General features: G+C 43.0%; 1 protein-coding gene across 1 annotated transcript; it reads right to left on the bottom strand.

The window, feature by feature from the left end:
* Positions 1-1,762: 1,762 nt before the first annotated feature.
* On the bottom strand, positions 1,763-19,250 carry arl10 (ADP-ribosylation factor-like 10). The gene is made up of 4 exons (XM_070983393.1): positions 18,945-19,250; positions 13,233-13,416; positions 9,769-9,944; positions 1,763-6,513 (listed from the first exon to the last, which is right to left on the bottom strand). The coding sequence occupies exons 1-4, from the start codon at positions 19,080-19,082 to the stop codon at positions 6,340-6,342; spliced, it is 672 nt and encodes a 223-aa protein (XP_070839494.1). The 5' UTR covers positions 19,083-19,250; the 3' UTR covers positions 1,763-6,339.
* Positions 19,251-20,826: the final 1,576 nt, after the last annotated feature.

The raw sequence follows: 20,826 nt of genomic DNA, 5'->3' as shown, positions 1-20,826 counted from the left end.
TCAGAGTCTCTTGCAGGATGTGAAAGAGTCTGAATGGTCGGTTCAGTGTTCAGTAAGCGCAGACAGACGTGAAGGTCAACGGGATGACGCCGAGGAGAGGAAGTTGACCCTGAACATGTCACGAACACTAAAGAAGCTTTGAGTCGACAGCTGAGCCTTTGAGAAAAGAATTTACCACAAGAAATGTTGGTGTGAGATTCTCTGAAGAGGATGTGGAGACGGACTGAGCCTCCAGGAAAGGACATGGAGCATCAGTCTGTTGTCATGGTGTCTCATGAAAGGAGCAAAGCTCTGACGTCCTGTTTGTGGCTCTCGCCGTTCATCCATACGACATCCATAAACCCTGAAAAACCACACAGATATATAGTTTCATTTATTAAAAACAAGGTTGAATTCTTCAAACACCTGGTCCTAGTTTTAATCCAACGTGATACAAACAGGAGGAAGTGGTGCGTTTATTGGGGACTTTTCAGCAGTGAATTAACCCACATTTGGCGCTTCAGTGCAGTTTTTGTAGATGTTGAGTTTCTGACCCCTCAGAACTGTCTGCGCATCTCAGTCAATTCAACCAAAGCGCAATATTTTTTGGTTGTTTTGTTTTATTAGTGTCCTTTTTATGGACCTGAAGAGGTGAAATTATCGAGTAATTCCAAAAAGGAAAGCAAAGATTAAAGGGAAATAATGAAAAAGCCTTTGAAAGTTTTATCTTTCAACCCCTCAGATTGGTTTTCTGTGTCCTACTCGTCGCTCATTGATGTGTTTTTACTGATTTTTAGACAACAATGGAGCTCTGTGGCCCAGAGGAGTGAGATCTATCAGGCTTTGTATACACAGCTCCTATTGCCCCAACTCTCAGGCGAAGTTTGTCAAAACACGAGCTACAAAAATGCTGAATGTGAAATCTATTGAAACCTGCATGTTGTTTTACAGCAAATATGTTTTAAAGTTAGTCATTTATTTGCAGGACATAATGTGCAATGGCTCATCTAATCCTTTAGTCCTCAGCTTCAGTTGTTTCTGTGGTGGCATCTCACCATCAGCTGTGGAGCGTATGCAAAGTATTTCACATATGAGCTGCTCTGTCGAGATATATGAGTTTGAGACTCAGTGGAAGCTGCCACTAAAAAAGGTCTAAAACACTTCAGCCTGTCAAATAGGTTTTGTACAGTTTTAACCTGCCTTTTTCCCTTAAAAGCACCAAAACCAAAATCATCCACAAGCTTTTTCTCGATGAAATATTCATGGATCTCGAGTTGTCAGCCCTCATCAAACTACAACAAATCCCATGACCCTGAAGGCAACAACACACTGTCAGAGCTTCACAGGGAGTGATTAAAAAGTCCAGAGTTTTACTTACGAGCCTTGGATTCCTAGAAATGAATGTGACATTTGCGACAGCACAAGTGCATCATTATGTGGAAAACCGTGGTTGCACTGATGGCGAGAAGAGTGTGAAAATAACAGCGGAGGCTTGTTTGACAGGTAGATAAGAATAAAGCTGGTAGAAGAATCTTAAGTGACAGGAAAGCACAGAGTTTCTCAGCGACAGTCATTCATCTGTACAGTTTAAACATCCAACTCTCGGCCGTCTGCAGAACATGTGTGAGCACTGCGTCACCTGACATCCACATCTGGATTCACTGATGCCTGTGACTCATGCAAACTACTTTAATACCCTGTTAAATCTGTTCATGACAGAAGAACAGAGCAGATGATGGGACGTATGCGTAACTGAAGAGAGCATTTTCCAGACAAAAACTTTCAGAAACTTTCCCTCTTTATTCTTTCAGCACCTGCAGCAACTCTGTCGCCGTAAAAGTGACATGTTTTCCTCAAGGATGCTCAACTCTAACAGAACATTTTCCTTTGATAGAGGATCCAGTTTAAGTGACATTAAGCGCTGAAGCGTAGAAGCACAGCTGGGACCTAAACTGTGTGATCAGTAACAGCCAAGCACAGAAACTGACTCTTACTTTCTGTGTTTTGTGGATCATTTTGATTAGTTCCTTAATTAAAGTCTACAGCCAAGCTATGCTCAGGGATAATTCTACCACTTTAACTCCATTAGTTTAGTAATTTAGCTCATCACATTTCCTAAAAGCACTAAACACTGCATACAGCTGGGATTGATGGGAACATCAGTCATTTAATGATGTGTGTTTGGCCACAAACCAAATTATTAGGAAAAAAGTGAAAATTAGGACTGGAATGTGAATCAGTGTTTATGCATGCATTTAAAGCTGCCCTGTGTTTTCTTGCAAACGAACAAAAGTTCTGTTTATATTCAGTGATACTCACCAAAACGTATCGTGTGTTTCCCTAATGTCTACCAAATGCAATGCATGCCTCATGTAACGCTCCACCTTTGAAGGTGCAATGTGTAACTGGAAGAAATTTAGTTTAAAACATTCAGAAATGAACTAAAATTCTCAACAGAATGTGAAAAAGTAACGTTCTGAAGCTATGTCGAACAACGTCAATGTATTGTGTCGCAGAGTTATCTACTGAAGTTAGCATGCTAACCAGCTAGCCCCAGCCTTGCCTTGTCATACCACTTTGTACTGCCCAGATCCGGCCATGTTCACTCAAAGATTGCCTGCGGTGCTCCAAGCTCCCGTTTGAGGCCGACACTGTCAGCTAATATGGCCACTGGCTGCACGGCTAACTGAGCTAACTAGCTAGTAGCTGGTAGCTACAGCAGTACAGTGATTAACAGTTAGCGGTTACTGATATGCTGCCCCCTATTTGTTCAGAGAGGCATTTACCTCGTAGCCAAGTCTTATTACACCTTTAATATATCACTAATTATGAAATTATGCATAATGAGTACTTTTATTTTAAGTATATTTCACGCTAACAATTTTGTACTTGCTGCTTTGAGTGAGCTGTTAGTGATAGGGGACGCTGACTTTTGGGGGTTTTTGGGGGGTCTTACAGCACCTGCGGAAATCAGGTTGCTCTAATCCCCCACCCTGATTACAGAAACGAGGTTTCTGGCTTACCTGACCTTCAAGATATTGTCCTGTAGAAAAAACCTCCAGGCAAAACCAACACACACACCTTTCCCTGAGTCATGTGAACCCACAGCACATTATCTTTATTGTCCTCTGTTGTTGTTTCAGATAATCTGCTGCAAAATTAACGGCAAAACAACGGCTTGACCTACATGTGCTGTGTTGACCTTTGCTGCTCTCGTCAATCATTCACCGCCTCGTTCCACTGAACAGCCCAAAGGTCGTCCGGCGTCACGTGTTTGACCATCGAGAAAACATCCCGGCACGCTCAGGAGGGACGAAGCTTAATCAAGTATCTGAAAGGAGCGGCAGACTGGAGGAATGTGAGGTATGACTGCTCTGTTTCACTCCAGCTGTGTGTTTTCTGGAATATTCAGTGGGTGGGTCTTTGAAACTATGAAGCGAGTTGGCAGCAGGTTTTCCATCAATGAAATGCTTCTCATATCTTCAGTCTGAGCACATACTGGAGATTAAGGCTGCAGGTACCCTCGAGCGTCTCACGTACGACCTCGAAAACAGTTTAAGACTTTCGTGATACTGTGACACGAAGACTTGCATCCAAACTGAATTCAGGCCTGAGGAGCGATGTTAGTATTATGTAACCTTTCAAATGTCAAACTCCAGTTTAATAGGTTTCACTTTGCGTCAGGTGCTTCACGACATGAATCATTTATTCAGCTTTGATTCTGATTGGACGTCTCACAGCTTTACGAGATGACAAGCGGCGCAGTCTGAGTCACGCTGCCTCGCCACTGCAGCAACCTGCAGGACTGACAGCGTGCAGTGAAAACACCTGAGCTCAGAGTGACGTCTCAGCGAAATCTGCTGCCCGTCAGACCAGTTGTGAAACTTGTCTGACAAAAACACGGTCAGGCGGAAGCCCGTAGATTATCTGAGTTTGTGTTTGTGCTGACGTGCTCAGTCAGCAGAGACAAGCACTCGACCCCTAAAGTCTGTGCTTGTTAACAGGTCATTAGTCACCTTTGACATCTGATACTATAGATCCATCCACACTGTTTTTAGTGAGGTGAGATAATCCGCCTGCTGAGTATATACCTGTGTTACTGTCCTCTTTCTACATGTTTCCAGTTGTCCCATTGTCTCTCATGCAGCAGAGATCTTAATATCAATGAGATTATTATGTTAAAAATACAGTGATTTTTTTTAAATATCTTTTTTTAATCAGTGGCTGCTCCTTTTTAAATGGACTAATTCATTACAGTAATGCAGCTAGGAAATAAATAAGTTTTCAACAAAAGATTTTCTCTCATCGCAGTTTCTGTTTTCTGTTGCACATGAAAAGGGAACTCCACTTTTTTAGCATTTCAAAAATAAAAAAGATATCTCAGTCTACGCTTTCTCATTTTAATTCACTTCCTGACATGAGCAGAACAGCAAAATCTGGATTTTACGACTGCGTTTACGCATTTCTTCTCATGTGACCTCCTTCCTGTCAAACACGCTCAGTGTCGGCTGCGATGATGAACGTGCAGTTATTTATTTAAGCTTTCTCGCTGTCTTGTAATTTAATTTTGTAAATTAATGGTAAGCTTTTACAAAAATTGTCAGACTGTTTACTTACACTTCATGGCAAAATAAACTTGCTTTAAAAAAATGACTCGGGTAGATTCGTAGGCGTGTCAAAAATTAAATTAACGCATTTTGTCTATTTGTTCTTGTGGTCATGACTCATCTACGATAATTTCCCCTTAAATATGTGCGAAATCAGTGGTGCTCCCCTTTAAGATCAAATAACCCAATGGACACTTGCTGTTTAGGAAAGTGCAGCTGAACACGTTAACATCGTTTTAACAGAGAACAACAAACCATAAAGACATGCATGAGTTCACATCTAACGGTTCCATTTACATCTCACATTAAGACAAGAATGACATGCAGTCACTGGTTATAAAAACAGAGCACACACGACGATCCACAAAACTCTCAGTGACTGTGAAAACAACATTTCTGCAGAATTAGCCCACACCCAAAGGAATAAAAGCTCACATTTCATTTAAAAAAGTGTCATAAGTAAACACTGCTGCACACATACAGCATTAAAAATCAGAATCGAGCCAATTCAAGTTCATCTGTACAAGGAGCATTAAAGTCAAGTACTACACATCTGTATTTATACACTGAAGGATGTGTGATTCAGTGGATACTAGTCTGTCTGAGCGACTTCTCCACGGCGATCTGACTGTGGAGCAAACAGGATCGGGAGTGTACGAGCTTTAAAGGACTGAAAGCAGCTCAAATCCTAACAGACTGAGACTGATGGGTGTGACTGAAAGCAGATCTTATCTTCACAAAACATGTCTCCCTTCTTGCTGAACAATCTGACCTCGTGTGACGGATTGTGTCTGAACGCTCAGTAGCTCTGTTCAAAGTGCCGGCATCATCTGATGAGGCCATTCTAACATATTAACTGGATTTGGCTGATTCTGGGAAAAGGCAAAGTTGAGCGATGCGTGGTAGTCATAGCCGTAATTTGTGTCGCCTTCTGGGGACAAAACGCATCGATGAAAAAGGGCCTGGTTTCAAATGAAGAAGCTTAAAATGCTCTCAAGCTGTTTGTGAAGAAATTCATGGAAATGCTTTTCACTGCTTTTCAAAAAGTCCAGGGATCCTTTAAATGACTTCCAGAAAAAATCCCTAGATCTCAGTAAAGCCTCCATGTTGGAGTCAACACCCAGTCTGTGAATTCATCCAGCTGGTGCAGCTTTAGTCCCCCGGGGGGCTCCAACCTGGCAGCCCTGAATATTACCTTTTCTGCTCTGCTGAACACAGAAGACTTTCAGAAAACAGCGACATGATGAAATCTCTATATGAATCTACAAATCTGACACACTTCAGTTTCTATACAGTGTAATCTACATGCTTAAATAACCCTGTCGAAGGTCGACATCAAGACGAGTCCACAGTCTGAATCACTGGCAGGAGGTGAACGCTGTGGTTCTGAGTCACAGACTCCACGAACAAGCCTTCGTCCTTCTGTCCCACCTTCTGTCCTCGTCCTCCTCCCTCTGCACCTCCTCTTCTCTGCTGAGTAAGATGAGAAGAAAAGTGTAACGATGAGCTGAAGGGTGAGGAGGAGGACGAGGAGGCACTGCGAGGCTCTGTGCTCCATCTTGGCATCTTCTCCTCTGATTCAGTCATTTCTCTGCCTCAGTTCGTGCTGTCTTCGTCATCTCCTCCTCCTCCTCTGCCTCAAATACGCCAGAGCTTAAACAAGGAGGAGGAAGAGGAGGAGGAAGATTGCTTCGAGCCATCCTTTTGTTGTCGTCCCTTCTCCTACTCTTCTGCTCTGCGGGGCGAGGCGAGATCAGACGAGCTGGAGCAGGAGGTCCTGGAAGGTGTCCAGGCCCCGGCAGGAGTTCCTCAGGGCTTCGTCAGAACCCAGCTGGGCAGCCAAGAGAAACAACTTCCTGTCCTCGGTCACGGAGCCCAGAGACAGGGCCTCATGCAGCTCCGACACACTCACAGCATTGGGTTTATCCTGTGAGAAGCAAAAAACCAGCGAAACTTAGTTTGACAAGAAACAACTGCCTCCTTGTTTCAAGGACAACTACGACTGTACGGAAACTTCACCAGCATTGACCGAAGATGTTGGTGCTGGTCTTGTTTTTATTAGAATCTCATGTCACTTGTCATGTAATGACTTTTCCTGTGATGAAATATGGTTTTTATTAAGAAATAGATATCAGCCAATAAACAATGTCCATATCCAGATGACAGATACGAGTTTGTTGGTAGAAATCACAGAAAAACTCACAGATTTTCATAGAAAAGTGCAAAACTATACATAAATATATGTTTAAACTCTGAGAATATTCCCAATACTAATATTTTCAGCAATATATACACTTTTAATTTTAGCGACTGTAGTTAGGTGTTACATTTTGGACATGGCTACGCTAGCTTAGTTTGATTGCTAGCATCAACACAAACAACTGATACTGTTATATGAAATATGAGCAGTGTGTTTTGGCTCATTTTGGTTAAAATGGCCACATATAGTACAATACTTGTTTATCGCTGTTAGCCTCACATGGCAAACAGCTAACTGAGCTAGAAACAAGTTTTTGCTGACAGCTTTTGGTTAGCATAGTTTGTGTGCATTAGCCATTCAAAGCTATTGTGAGTAAACTTAGCTATGGGATGAACGTGAAAAGCTAATAGTGCTATCAACTAACAAAAGCTGAGCGTTTGTCATATTTTGGCCAAAATATGGTTAAATAAACTAATTTGTTGCTCGTGCGGTTCGCTAGCTACATACCTTTTTGCAACGGATACATTTATCTGCAGTAACAAAAAATGTACTTTTAGCTATGTTTTGGTGGAAATACTAAATAATAATCTGTACAGTATAAATAATAAATCAATAAAACCTGACTTGATTTCCCAAGAAAGAATAAAATCACCATTATCTTCCATAATACAAATAAGTACATGTCAGACTTTCAAATGTTGGCCGGCTCAGTCTTGAAGACAGTGAATTTAACGCCACCCTCCTACACAAACCATTCAGCCCAGGCTACAGTCTATAGATGTCCGCCTCGTTTCTTTGCACCGCCACGTCGTTTCCAACGCGCAGGTTCTGCTGGAAACATCCTTTGTACTGTTTCAACACAGCGAGTGCCGAGGCAGAGAACAAAGCAATGGTGGGTGAGAGCCGGTATCGCTGTCAAAAAGAGCTCCTCCTTCTGAGTCCGTTATTTCTTTAACTTCACCTGCATCATGTGCTCAACGTGACACAAGTTTAGGCTCAGAAAAGTCAAACATTTGGAGGCACTTTGATGATATCAGAGACAGTCCATTGCAGCTATTTTCCAAAGCATCCATAGTTTTTAAGCTGGATGAATGTGTTTTCCCATCATTGACTTCCATTCATTTCAGTATAGAATAGATTAATAGAATTCAACCTCGTCTGAGATCATTTATTACAGTTATGGCCAAGTTACACTACTGTTACACTGTATAGTACTTACAGCACGGCACGAGGAGCTGCTTTGAAAAGTACCCGCATTCAAGTGGTTGTGAGAAGTAAAAATACTTCATCAATACAATAACCTTGGCATGCTTTGGGAAACAAAAATCATGAGACGGACTATTAGATGATTTATTCACGCACAGATGTTTCGAGCAGATGCCAGAATCAGTGCTGTCCTTTCCTTGTGATTTTCTATTTTTGCTTGTGTGAAATCAGCACCCATCTGCACTGATTATCGCTATTACATGCTGCAGGAAAATACTTCCTCCTCTGTGCGGCTGTATGATCAGCATGTCCTCAATACTTGTGTATTGATGAAACAATTTCCCCTCGGGGATTAATAAAGGATTTCTGATTCTGATTCTGATTCTGAATACTCAGCTTCCATTTGTGGCTGGTGGGGATAGCTGTTACATCTTCATCACATGCAGCTACGTTAGCTTAGTTTACACAAACAGCCGGCCATGCTATAACAAATACAAGCTGTGTATTTGCACATATTTTGAGCATTAAAAAATTACATTTTGGTAAAAAAGGATCAAAAAATGGGCTAAATTTGGTTGAAGTGAAATGTTAAAACACTCATTTAATTGCTGTCAAAACAATAGTGACACTGTATTTAATGTAGACGTCTAATTAAGATTCATTATTCATCCAAATTCAGCCCTCTTTTAACCCGGACGCCTACATGTCGTCTGACTTGCCAATCACCATAGATATACTTTTTACTATATAACATCCACTCTTACCTGTGTAAGCTGAAAGAGAATCTGGATTTCCGTAGCCACTTTCACATCAATAGTCATAAAGTTTAAAAAGGCACAAGTCTGGCTTTCATTTGTGTAGTAGGTATTCTGTTTGATGTTTGAACTTTCCTCATTCATTTTGAAGATGAAAGTGGTGAAGAGGGGTTTAAAATGCCTCCTCTTCTGCATGTTTTGACCATGATGCACTGCATAAGCTAACTGGACCTGCTGCACCTGCTCCGTACAGAACATTCTGGCATTTAGCTGAACCGCCGTCGCTTAACAATGCCTTTTATCACAGAATTGTCTCTTGCTAATAGTTAATAGTGGCGCAGAGTGCTGAGAGGATGAAAGCTGCAGTGCTGACAGTAGACGTGACAAATATTCCTGCTCCCCTCAGAGGGTCATGTATAATTCCACAAATGCCGCGTAGGGCGAAGAAATATGAGCCGAGGAGGAAATGTAGAAATGTTTATTTCAGGAGTCTGACGTATCATCGCTGCTGGATAAATGAAGAGGCAACAACCCACTCGTGCCCATTCAGCAGCTCTTTTTAGGCACTTTTACCGGCAAATTCCTTCAGTGTTATTATGACTGGAGGGTTTTTAATAGAACGCCGGTCCACCAGAGGGTGATGGCTTCTCGGTGAGTACTAAATTTAGAGGACAAGTTAATATTAAGGTTTATTCCTGTTTCTGTTTCCTTTTGTGTTTTCACCAATATTGCCTGTTAATACACTTACAGGAAGAGCATAAGGAACCACACCAGTATTTTTATGTCTTAACAAGAAAGTACTGTGTGTATACTGTACACTTCTGCTGTATTTTTAATGCATGCTGAACCATTTTAGATTTTTGGGTGTACTTTTTCTACTTTTCCAGGCAGCCACTAGAAATTTGCTTGAGTTATTAAACTGCATTATGATACGATCATAATATTGTATTAAATGCTAAAACATGCAAAAAAACACTGGTATGGTCCTTTAAGAAGAGACGGACAGGACACCTGCTTTTACCTGCTTGTTGCCCAGGACGACCACGGGCAGCTGAGGCTCCACGCTCAGCAGGCGGTGCAGCTCAGCCTTGGCCAATGGGAAGCGGCTCTTGTCAGAGGAGTCCACCACATACACCAGAACGTGAGTCCTTCTCAGGTAGTCTGACCAGTACCTCCGCAGGTCCTCCCCTCCTCCAACTGCAACAGAGGGCGCACAAACAATCAAACTTTCAGGCTCTGGAAAAGAGTTTTTTGGGGTCTGCCAACCGAGGTTTAATTTAACAAACTGGCCACAGATATCAGTATGTGTATTGGATCGAATGAAATCACTAATCTAGTTTTCACTGAGGGATGAAATGGGCGAAGACGGCACTCTCCCATGTTTCCCTGCAGGAGACATTGTTCTGATTCATTTCTTTCCGTCTGTTGCCTTCAGACATATGTCAGCAGCGGTGCAGCTTTTTTCTTTGAAAGGGTTTAGATTTCTGTTTATTTCTGTTTTTCATGCATTCTTTTCACTTTTTTCCTCGTCTTATTTTCCCTTCTTTATTGGTTCCTCTCTTGCACTCAAAGGAATTCTTGTTTTTTGGAGGGATTGTTTTAATATTCCAGGTGTGTTTGATTTACCTCTTACTAATTGCAAACATATCTCATTTGAGGCTTGAGGGGGAATAACCGAGTGTCACATGCAGCATCTGTGCCGTCATGTTTTAAAAATGGAGGGGTCCGATCTGAGAGCTGCTGGGTGTTGGAGGACCGTGTCGCTTGTTTACTCAGATTATTATCTGTCCTGCTCTGTGGACTCGCGGTTGAGACATGTGACTGACTTTTTCATTGTTATATGAGAAAACGGCGTCATTAAGTCCAGTCTAACCCAGAAACAAGCACAGGACACAGGACACACTCTCCACCAGCTTCAATGATTGGAAAAGTTTCATAGTAACTGAAGGCTTTAACTTCCCACAGTCCTGCTGTGAGCTGACCTGCAGCTATAATGACCAAACGGCACTCAGCGGCCAAATGAATCACTGCTCGCACACCGGCAGGTATGACTTCAGGTCGTCACCACCTCCGAATTCAGCACAGCACAGCAAGAATTCATTAGTGCTGGACTTAATGGAAAATGTTGCTAGGAAACTGGGTAGTGATGTAGCTTTAGCTGATGTGATGTGATGTGGCAGCATTAAATATGTGTTTACCTGATGTGGTACAGACGGCGGACCTGACGCTCAGCGCTGCGGGCAGCTTGTGTTTTATAGTCAGAGGGAGCCCAGCGGGACGTTCGTCCTGCGGCTCTGCTGGGCACCTTATTAGACACACACCCACATGTGCACACATGAGTCACATGGGTGTGAATGGTGTGGATGCGTGTATATACTGAGCTAAGCTGTAGTTATAATCCTGAGGGCAAAACGATCTTTGTAATATTTTCAACGGAGATCACAGCTGCACTCTGTGAGCAGCAACACGAGCTGCAGCACCACACATCGGACTGTTTTTACAGCCAACGTTATCTTTAACCCTTGAATATGCTGAATCCCAAGACATGGATCCAAAGTCATTGACTCTGTTTCCCCACTGATCTGTTTCCTTTAGCCCCATTTGTAACCTTGACGCTCCGTACATTTTCCACTTCTCAGCACAAATCTGAGTGAGGAAATACAAACAGTACTTTTGTACCTGTCTTGTGGGAGCAATTTGCATTGTCAAAGGTATTTTTGTGATCTTTCAGGTGTTAACTATCCCCCCCGGGGGAAAACCAACATTTAAATCCTGTATTTTTACAGACTGTGCGCAGAGGAAGCCTTCAGAGAACAGCTGTGTTTGTAGTGCTGTTGCTGGAAAAACTGTGAAACTGAAACTGATCTGCTCCTTATAACGAAAACTGCAGTATTTAGTGTAGCTGGCAGCTTTAGTGTGTGCTGTAGTGTAGTGAAATAGAGTCACACACGAGCCTGTTTAATGGCGCCCATGCTCGATGTCAGTTTGCGAGCTTTAGTTAAGGGCGTGCCTTCATTAGACATGAATGCAAACTAGTACACGCTGTACTGAGACTCGAGCATTTATGAAAGAGGAAAGCTGAGAACATGGACTTCCAACCACATACACAGTTTGCATAACGTAGCAGGAACTTCTTCCTGATGCTGTTTTTCACTTCCCGTTAGCACAAACCCAAATCTCAGGCGCTCAAAGCCTAAAACTGCTTCTCTCACTCATCTGATCTGCATCTTTTCATTTAGAGTTTAAAGGCTTTTAGCTTGATTTCCCCAGCGGACCTCATAAAGCCAACTCGTCAGTCCCTGCGCACTGTACTGCGCCCGATGTGCACAAGTGCGCGCTGAGCTGTCAACATGCCTCTGCATCAATGTCACCGGGACAAAGACTCCAGCGTTCACTGCACTGGGCCATTGAAATATTCTGACTGAGTGGGCGGTGACATGTGTTCCTCTTACTTTCAGAGATGAGAAAAGGATTCTAGGCGCTCGCCGATCCCTGTGTTCAGATCATGAATAAATCAGCCGTTGAGTGTGACACACTCGAATACATCCACAGAAGCTGAGCGTCTCACACCCAGACTGGTCTGAATGAAGAGCGAAGTCGTTCAGGTTATTTTTAGTGCGGCTTTCAGTGGAATGCTAATTAGCAGGATTTATTTATTTGTCTGTAAATACAATCGAGCTGGAAACATCCGCCTCTCCTTTCTGGGCCTGTATGAGCTGACATTCATTCGAGTGAAATGTCACAATTTCTCAGGTTGTCAGTAACAGTTTTCTAAGTCTTAACCTCAACAGACACGGCAAAGTTTCCCACGGTCACTGAACGAATCAGAACAATATAGAAAGTGCCAGAGATTGCTTCTGCGTTGGCAGTGATGGATGCAGCCAGCTTTTTGGGAGAAGACTGGAGGAAAACAACTGAAATCTGGATCAAGTTCTGAACAGCCGGTCTCGAGCAAAAACATACCAACGTGCGAGCACCAACACTTCAAAGCTGCTCTAATCGATATCTCGTCAATAACGCGCCAAATGAGCTTGAAAACAGCGTGACGTGTGCTGGGTGTCTCTGAGCCTCCAGACCATTATCAGCTGAATAGCGTTACGCTGCTGTGCACATAAAAATTCTAAGTTGCTAAATGTTACATGTTAAATGCTAACAAACTAAAATGCTAACATGCTACATGCATTCCAAATGTTAGCACGTTATCATAACTGCGAGTGGGTTGTAATGCTAACATTAGCACGTCTGCTACTCTACGCTGTAATCATCAGCATGTTCATATCATGGTTATCATTAGTTTTTCAGGTATCTCTGGAGTTGCTCTGTGCATTGCAAGTTAAATGAAGCAAATGGGCAACTGTACTGAACAGAGGGATGAAAGTTCTTTCCAATTCTCCACTTCATGCTTCTTGGTAAAGCGTAAATGCCTTCTACACTGCACACGCAGAGCCTGCTTTGTTTGATTTGGAAGAACAAAAAGAGTCTTACTCTCCAGGAAGTCGAGCTGACAGGCGGGGGCGTTGAGGCTCATGAAGTTGAAGCCGCGGGTGGGCCGGCAGCGGCCTCGCTTAGCCGCTGCCTCCCCGGGTGTCAAACCCTGCAACATGCTGCTCTTCCCGGCCCCGTCCAGACCGAGGACCAGGACCTGGCGCTTCCCACGCTCCTCTTCCTCCTGCGGGCAGAGACCAGAGACGATCGCAGTCCATAAATGTTCAGAAATGTTGACTGGAGGCAAAACTAAACACATAATTTATTCAACGCTGAATGAGGTTGTTTGCTTAGTTTTGAGACGACTGGAGGTATGGAAGAATGTCTTAGGTTTATCAATATGATTAATAATGTATCAGTGTTTTGGTGCAGATTACAGCTGAATCTGAACACAGCAGCACAAACAGCGCAGGCTGTCTGAAATCAATCGATGGCTTTGGGCCTTTTGCCTAGGTTTCTGAAAAGCCACTGTGAAGCTCAGTGATTCCACCAAACCCCCGGCTAATCCCAAAATGGGCAAACAGGTGGAGCATGGATGGAGCTGAGGCAGGCCAAATGAAGCCTGGTTCCTGAAACCTAGCAGCTAGCTGTGGCTATAAGTCTGTTTATTTCTGCTGTAAAGTTGGGCATTTTCATATGGGGGTCTATGGGAACTGACTTTGGATGCGGCCTCAAGTGGCCATTCATTTTGGCACTTGGCATATCAGCATGCTAACACACTAAGCTAATATGGTGAACATGATAAACATTATACCAGCTAAACATCAGCATGCTAGCATTGTCACTGTGAGCATGTTAGCGTGCCGGTGTTAGCATTCAGCTTGAAGCACCGCTGTGTTTAAATACAACCTTGCTCGCAGCATGGCTGTAGAGCATTTCCTGCTTTCCCCTTAATCTGCTCATTTCCATGCCAACCTCATCGTGTCCACGAGACGATTTGTTGGCGTATTCAGAACACAATAACATATTTCAGGACAGCCATTCATTCATTCAGAGGTGGAATATATTTGTTTTTTTGGCCTGTTTGTTGGAATAAACAGAGAGTTATGAGACCGTAACTGTGGCCTCTGAGGCATGGCGATGGGCGAGCTCTGCTATTTTCCAACATTTTATGGATAACGGTCATTGTTTGCAGCCCTGGCTGTATAAAACCAAATGCTGGTACTTTTCACAGATTAGTGAGCACCAGTTGTCCATCAGCTTCATGTCTGGATCCTCATTATGTATCAAACTGAATGCATTAGACCCTCGGTGTGCAAAAGACACTTCATAACGTTCAGGAAAATGAACCAGCTTCTGCAAACCTCTGAGGTCAAACTTCTACTTTCAGAAAAGACAGAGCAGTATCATGGTAACGCAGTAACAGCCTCTTACTGCATATTTAGGTCAGATTTGAGAGACGGAGAGTACTTGTCTCCGACTGAGCCGCCTGTATCTGTAGAAAGACAGTCGGTAAAGGTCAGCAGCCAGATTCAAACCTCCACGCTCTCTTTGCACCTGAGACGCCACAGTCCCTCTGAGATCCTGCACACGTCAGTCATCTCCGTTTAAAAGTCACACAAGGTTAGTCTTTATTCATGCCGTGTGCTGATGCGCGGCTGCGCTTCTGTGGAGGTTAATTAGCAATTCATATCAGCCCTTTTAGAGCCGAGACGCATTGGCATCAGCTATCGTATTAGAAATATTACACTTAAAATCTCTTTGTTGATGGATGATTGAGGCCTTCAGAGGAGTTTATACCATTTTCAAAAGTATACTCAGAATCAGGTCTAATTAGACTCCCTGACACATAAAAAGGCACCAACTACCTTTTAGTGGTACCAGAAAGAAGCCGGATGAAGAATTTAAGATATTTTGGTGATGAACTCGGTTTTGTCTGACGTTCCTCTGGCTGTAATCTCAGACTGGTGATGCTGAGTAAACGTAGCATCAGATAAACACGCTTGCTTTGACAGATCTGCAGCTTGCCTCCTGTACTTCTAGCTTATGCAGCCCACTGGGAGATAAACCTCAAACCTCGACAGCGTCGAGCAGCTCTGAAGCTGCTGAGGCTGCAGAGCTTGCATAGCTTTCCTTCTCTTTGCTGCATGTCAGCCCGAACTTCGTGCAACGTGATCAATGCTTGCATACGTCCTGTCTTTCAGTCATCTGATTGGATCTTCCAGATTAGACAGGAGACATTTGTCTAAAGCTTCTGACCAACCAAACATCCCACATTATTATATTAAATTTAAGGCATTTCTTCGGTAATTAAACTGATCTGACATTCTTCAAATCAAGCCAGCCCTCGGCCATTTACCTCCAGCTCCTTTTGTCAGTTCAAGTACTTCAGTGACTTCTTCTTTTCTTCTTTTGGAGTCTAACCTCTCCTCTGCCTGTCTGGACATTTCTCATAAAAAGGCTGCGATACTCTATTGATTTCTATTGTTTATCCTTTCCATGGGGAATCAGGGAAAAAGCCAAGCTCGACTGAAGACCAGCTGGATCTGACAGGGACTTAATGTCTTGCTCAAGGACACCCCAGCAGAGCAGGTGGTTGGCAACACAGCGGCTTTCTAACAAGGAAACAGTAAAGCCAGTTCGCCTGCAGCACTGAACAGCAAACACAGAGGAGAGAAGTGATGGAAGATCCTCTAACGCTGTCACATGTCATCAGGCCGGGAGTTCCTCTGTAATTAAATGGTGTGATTTTTTTTCTGTTTCTACCCCAGTTAATGAATTGCCTCATTAACCTGGATCCCTTTCAACCAGTCCCAGATAACCAGCTTGAATTTGCTGCATCCAGCAGAGTCTTCAAGCAGCAAGCGTGGTCGAGTCTTTTGATGTCGACTGAGTGGTCAAACAGGTCAATATGTTTGTTTTCTGTCTTTCAAGGAGTGAGATGAAACAAACATCAGTTTTTGTGTTGAGAATAGACCTGGAGTCAGGACGTGGTTAGCTTAGCTTAGCTTAGCTTAGCATAAAGACTGGAGGCAGGGGGAAACAGCTAGCCTGGCTCTGTCCAGTTCAAAAACATACCTACAAACACCTCTAAAGCTCCCCAATTAAAACATAACAGAAATGTAAAACTTGGAGTTTTAGGGAGTTATTTCCACTATGTCCTGCTGAAAAGCAGCGTATCCCTCCGCCGAGCGCTTCTGGGCAGCATCTCTGGCTGTGGTGCAGTTCAACGGGAAATAAAACCCTAAAAATCCTCAAACAAGAGCTAAGTAGGGGACAAGCTGCATGATGTATTTGTAGCTCTTGAGGACATTTTCTTCAGTCCAAGAAACCAACCCTGGTGATGTCATAGGGATGTCATTGGGGTTGTCTCGGCTTGGACTTGAAATTTAGAAGCGACAGCCTGAGTTACAAACTGGTGCAAAGATTAAAAGACGTGATTAACAGGCAGAAAGGGTCTGATGAGAGAAGGAAATGTTGCATTATGGGAAATGTAGGAGCTTAACCAGCACCAGGTTATTAAAATCTGTCTTTCAGCCGTTAACCATCAGGGCTTCACTCCATCAGATCGGTTCAGTTATTGGACGACGGCCAAACAACAGCCACTCATTAAACCTCTGGCTTCTGTGTGCGGAGAGTATCACCTCAGCTCTCTCTCCATGAATATTAATGTTTTATTTCATGAAAGTGTATTAATCTTTTATGAAGTTAGTGGAGGGGGTCTTTGTTTCAGCTGCTAGAAAACTCTGACCGTGAAGATGCTGAACGGCTGCTGAAAGACGCCAAAAATGTGGACTGAAACAAAGATTATGTTTACACTGTGACGGCTTTTGGTCTCAAAAGATGCCAATTCATCCACGTCTGTGCAGAAATAACGAAATGACACCAACAATATGAACAGATCCACACACCGAAGGCGCATCCTGACAGTTTTTCTCTGGCCTGTGGCTGCTCGCTCCGTTTATCCACCAGCTGGATGTTTTTCTGCTGTTTCGGTGATTGCTTGTCGCTGTGTAAATGAGCGTTTGCAGCCCTCCCACCTGCCCAAACTCCCCGAGGTCAAACACACGCTGTTAGTCAACTCCCCTGCTTTCTGAGGCCGCAGACGTGATTACAATACGTCCTGCTAGACTTGGGCTCCCGGGATGAAAACACTCACGTCCCCTCTGGCAGGCGCTGACGGCGTTATCCTCTGAAGACGGGCTGAGCCACATAAAGCGGGCTGAGCCTGTTACAGGCTGCTGCTGCTGATTGAATCGAGGAAACAAGATTAGAGACATGCAAATAGATTTTATTAAGAGATTCAGGCCGCAGCTGGAGTCCTCATTGAACCCTCAGTCGGTCGGCTGCTTCGTTTCTGAGACCACAGAAATGCACGTCTGTTCATACACAGCGCTGCATCTTCATCATCCTCACATTCCTCTTCTCCCACGTCATCAAACTGCTCGTTACAGTTTGTTTTGCCACCCTCATCATCGTCAGTCATCATCCAAGGCGGCTGCTGCATCATCTTTTTGTTCATCACATACCATCCTCATCATCAGTGACATCATCATTGGCATCATCAACACCGCTGTCATTGTCCTTGTCACATTGTCACCACCATCATCATCATCAGTGATGACATCATCTACACACAGTCCTTTCATGGTTTTCTTATTCTTCATCATCACAGTCATCATCTTCACAGCCACATTTGTCACTTTCAACTTCACTATTAACGTTTTCCTCTTCATCACATGCCGTCCTCATCGTCAGTGACATCATCACCACCGCCGTCTTCAGCTTACCACGTTTTCTTTGCCATCTTCATCGTCACTATCAATTGTGAAATCATCGATGATGACATTCTCATCGTCATCATTAAGGCCTCTTCATCATCACCAATGTCACCATCATCATCATCAGTGATATCATCAAAACCATCATCTTCATCAGCACCATCAATACCTTCATCATCATATTCTTCTTCTATTCTTCTTTTCCTCGTCATCTCCATCCTCCTCATCATCACCACAGCCTCCACCACACCATCTTTTCAGGATCGTCATCTTTACACTCACCTTCATCACTGTCATCTTCACTGTTAACATTACTTTTCTTGTGACATCACCATCCTCATCATCATTAAAATTAGATTCCACTCTCGCCTTTATCTTCATCAGCTTCTGCTTACTCATTACCATCGACCTCTTCTTCGTCATCAGCAAATCCATCATCTTCATCAGGATCATATCCACCATGGCTTTAAATCTTCTTCTTTTGGATCATCACCTTCATCATCTTCACCAGTGACATCAAAACATCTTCAGCATCACCACCGTCACAATCATTCATTCATCATCATCGTTCTCATTACTTACATCATTTAGACCAGCATTACCATCATCATCATCATCATCATCATCACCACATGCCCAAAGCTCTCACCTCATCCTCATCATTAACACATCAGCTATTCATTAAGCAGCATCCTCCTCCTCTTCATCATCACACATCATCACAGTTCACATCTTACTGTTATTAAATATGCAAAAAAACAAATCATTAACATCATCTTCATCATCACCACACCACTGTCATGCATTCACTAAGCATGCTTAAATCTTCATCATCATCAGGACTCTGCAGTGAATCCCTCCCTCAGTCAGTCTGTCAGATGTGATCACAGTGATCTGAGGCATCTCCACCTTCTTCAAGTTAAACAGTTGACTGACAATCTGAAACAAACGTGTTTAATTATCAGAGAGGATCATTAACCTTCTGCCTCACCTCTTTGATCGTGCAGTATTCCGCTTGCGGTGACCATATTCGCCTCTTGTAGAAGAAGTTCAAGGCGATGAAGAGAGCGGAACCCAGGGCAGCCACGGCGGCGGTCAGGGCGATGGAGATGTGCCGGAGGAGAACCATATGTGGAGCGCACCGATGGGCGACTGGAGCCGGAGAGGGACCGCTGTTTCCTGGCCAGCGCTGCGAGTCACTGCCGCTTCCTCCTCCTTCTTCTTCTTCCTCTTCTTGTCGCCCTGCTGCCGCTGGTCGCTCTACATGTGATCGAGCTGTCTCCGCTTGTTTTTGTTTCGAGACGCGAAAGAGGAAAAAAAAAAAAAGAAAAAAAAAATGCTGCGTTCAAGAGCTGCTTGAAAAATCGGTTCTTCTCTGGAGATGCGGCTTCTAGCACATTGCAACAGACAGCGGTAGATGAAGTAAAAGTACTTATGGAGCTGTGAAAATACTCCACTACAAATAAAAACACTGCATTTAAAAGTATGAAAAGTACTCATTGCGCAGTAAAATCCATACTATTATAAATTATGTTTTTGCATTAATATTACTGCTGCATCAATGTGTATGTAGCATTTTATGATTGTAACTTATTCTTAACTACTTTATATACAGTATATGTACTTTAATCTACAGCAATGTATCATATTCCTTAAGATCCTCATATGTTTGTTGTGTCACTGTCCTGTGAGAGCCATGTTTCTCCGAGAAGTCAACTTTCTATGAGTATGACATTGCATAAAATGGAAATAAAAGTAAAGTGCAAGTATACCTAAGTACAGTACTCAAGTACATGTGCTTAGTTACATTGCACCACTCACAACAGAAAATGTACAGATATTTACACTGAAAACTCAATTTTAATGACTTGTTTTTAAGGTAAATCTGCGCTGACTGTTGTTTCTTTCTCTTTTGGTCAATGCTCCACCATGCTGGACTTGTGATCAGGGCTGCAATCAGTATTCTAGATAAACTGAGGTCATCTGTCCAAATTTCCCCGGCAGAAGCCCACCCACCCAACTGATAAATTATGGACTAAGCACCAACTAAACTTTGCTGTTGAAACTATTCCTTTAAAAATCCCCAAATTATGGTCTAAATGTTGCTTCAAAGTCCTCCCTATGCTGCAGTGTAGGCATTGTGATTTTGTTGGAAAAGTTTATTTCAACTGTTGTTTGTAAATCATCACATTTTAAGATATTTAGTTTAGAATAACATTAACACCACCTTTAAATTTATGCAACAGTAGAGTGTAAACTCCTCTTTATGTCATTAAAACACCTTAAATTTGATTTTTATCTTTAGTTGTTTCTGAACATTTTCTTTAAAACCCTCCTCGAATCAAAAATCTCTTCTTGTTCCTTCACTGTGATCCTCCAGCGCCACTTTGCAGAATTATTTACTTTCACATTCGGCTGCTCAAGTTTCTCTGAGCTCATCACCCACAGTCTGATCTGTTGGCCACTGGAGCAGATGGAGGGTAAGTGTCTTGCTCAAGGGCTCCACAGCAGTGGTAACGAAGACAGTGCTTTCTGTTCCTTGGGATGGAACCAGACAATTTTTGGTCATTAAATCTGCCATTTTAACTCATATTCAGATGGCTTTGGAGACAAATGCATGTCCCATTTTCAGGAACCAGCTGTGGAGGTTGGCCATGATGCAACGTAACAGCTTTTCAACACTACCAATAGTTGTTACGAATGATTCAGCAATTGTCAGCAGCTTTGTCACTATATTAAAAAAGTTTATTTATTTATTTTTTTCAAGTGAACTTTCGCCTGATGAAGAGCAATAATAAAGCCGTGTTATATTTTAAGCATGCTGTTTGGATAAGTACAAAATCATGTTCAGCTTCAGGTTCCTTTACTTGTAG

Source organism: Chaetodon trifascialis, chromosome 16, assembly GCF_039877785.1.
Source record: "Chaetodon trifascialis isolate fChaTrf1 chromosome 16, fChaTrf1.hap1, whole genome shotgun sequence".
Classification (NCBI taxonomy): domain Eukaryota; kingdom Metazoa; phylum Chordata; class Actinopteri; order Chaetodontiformes; family Chaetodontidae; genus Chaetodon; species Chaetodon trifascialis.
This window is presented reverse-complemented; position numbering and strand designations above follow the sequence as displayed.

Excerpts from the sequence above, each read along its gene's own strand:
- arl10 (XM_070983393.1), bottom strand. The coding sequence starts at position 19,082 with ATGGTTCTCCTCCGGCACATCTCCATCGCCCTGACCGCCGCCGTGGCT. Across the intron at positions 13,417-18,944 it reads AATACTGCACGATCAAAGAG|GAGGAAGAGGAGCGTGGGAA; the intron begins GTGAGGCAGAAG and ends CTCTGCCCGCAG. Across the intron at positions 6,514-9,768 it reads TCGTCCTGGGCAACAAGCAG|GATAAACCCAATGCTGTGAG; the intron begins GTAAAAGCAGGT and ends TGCTTCTCACAG.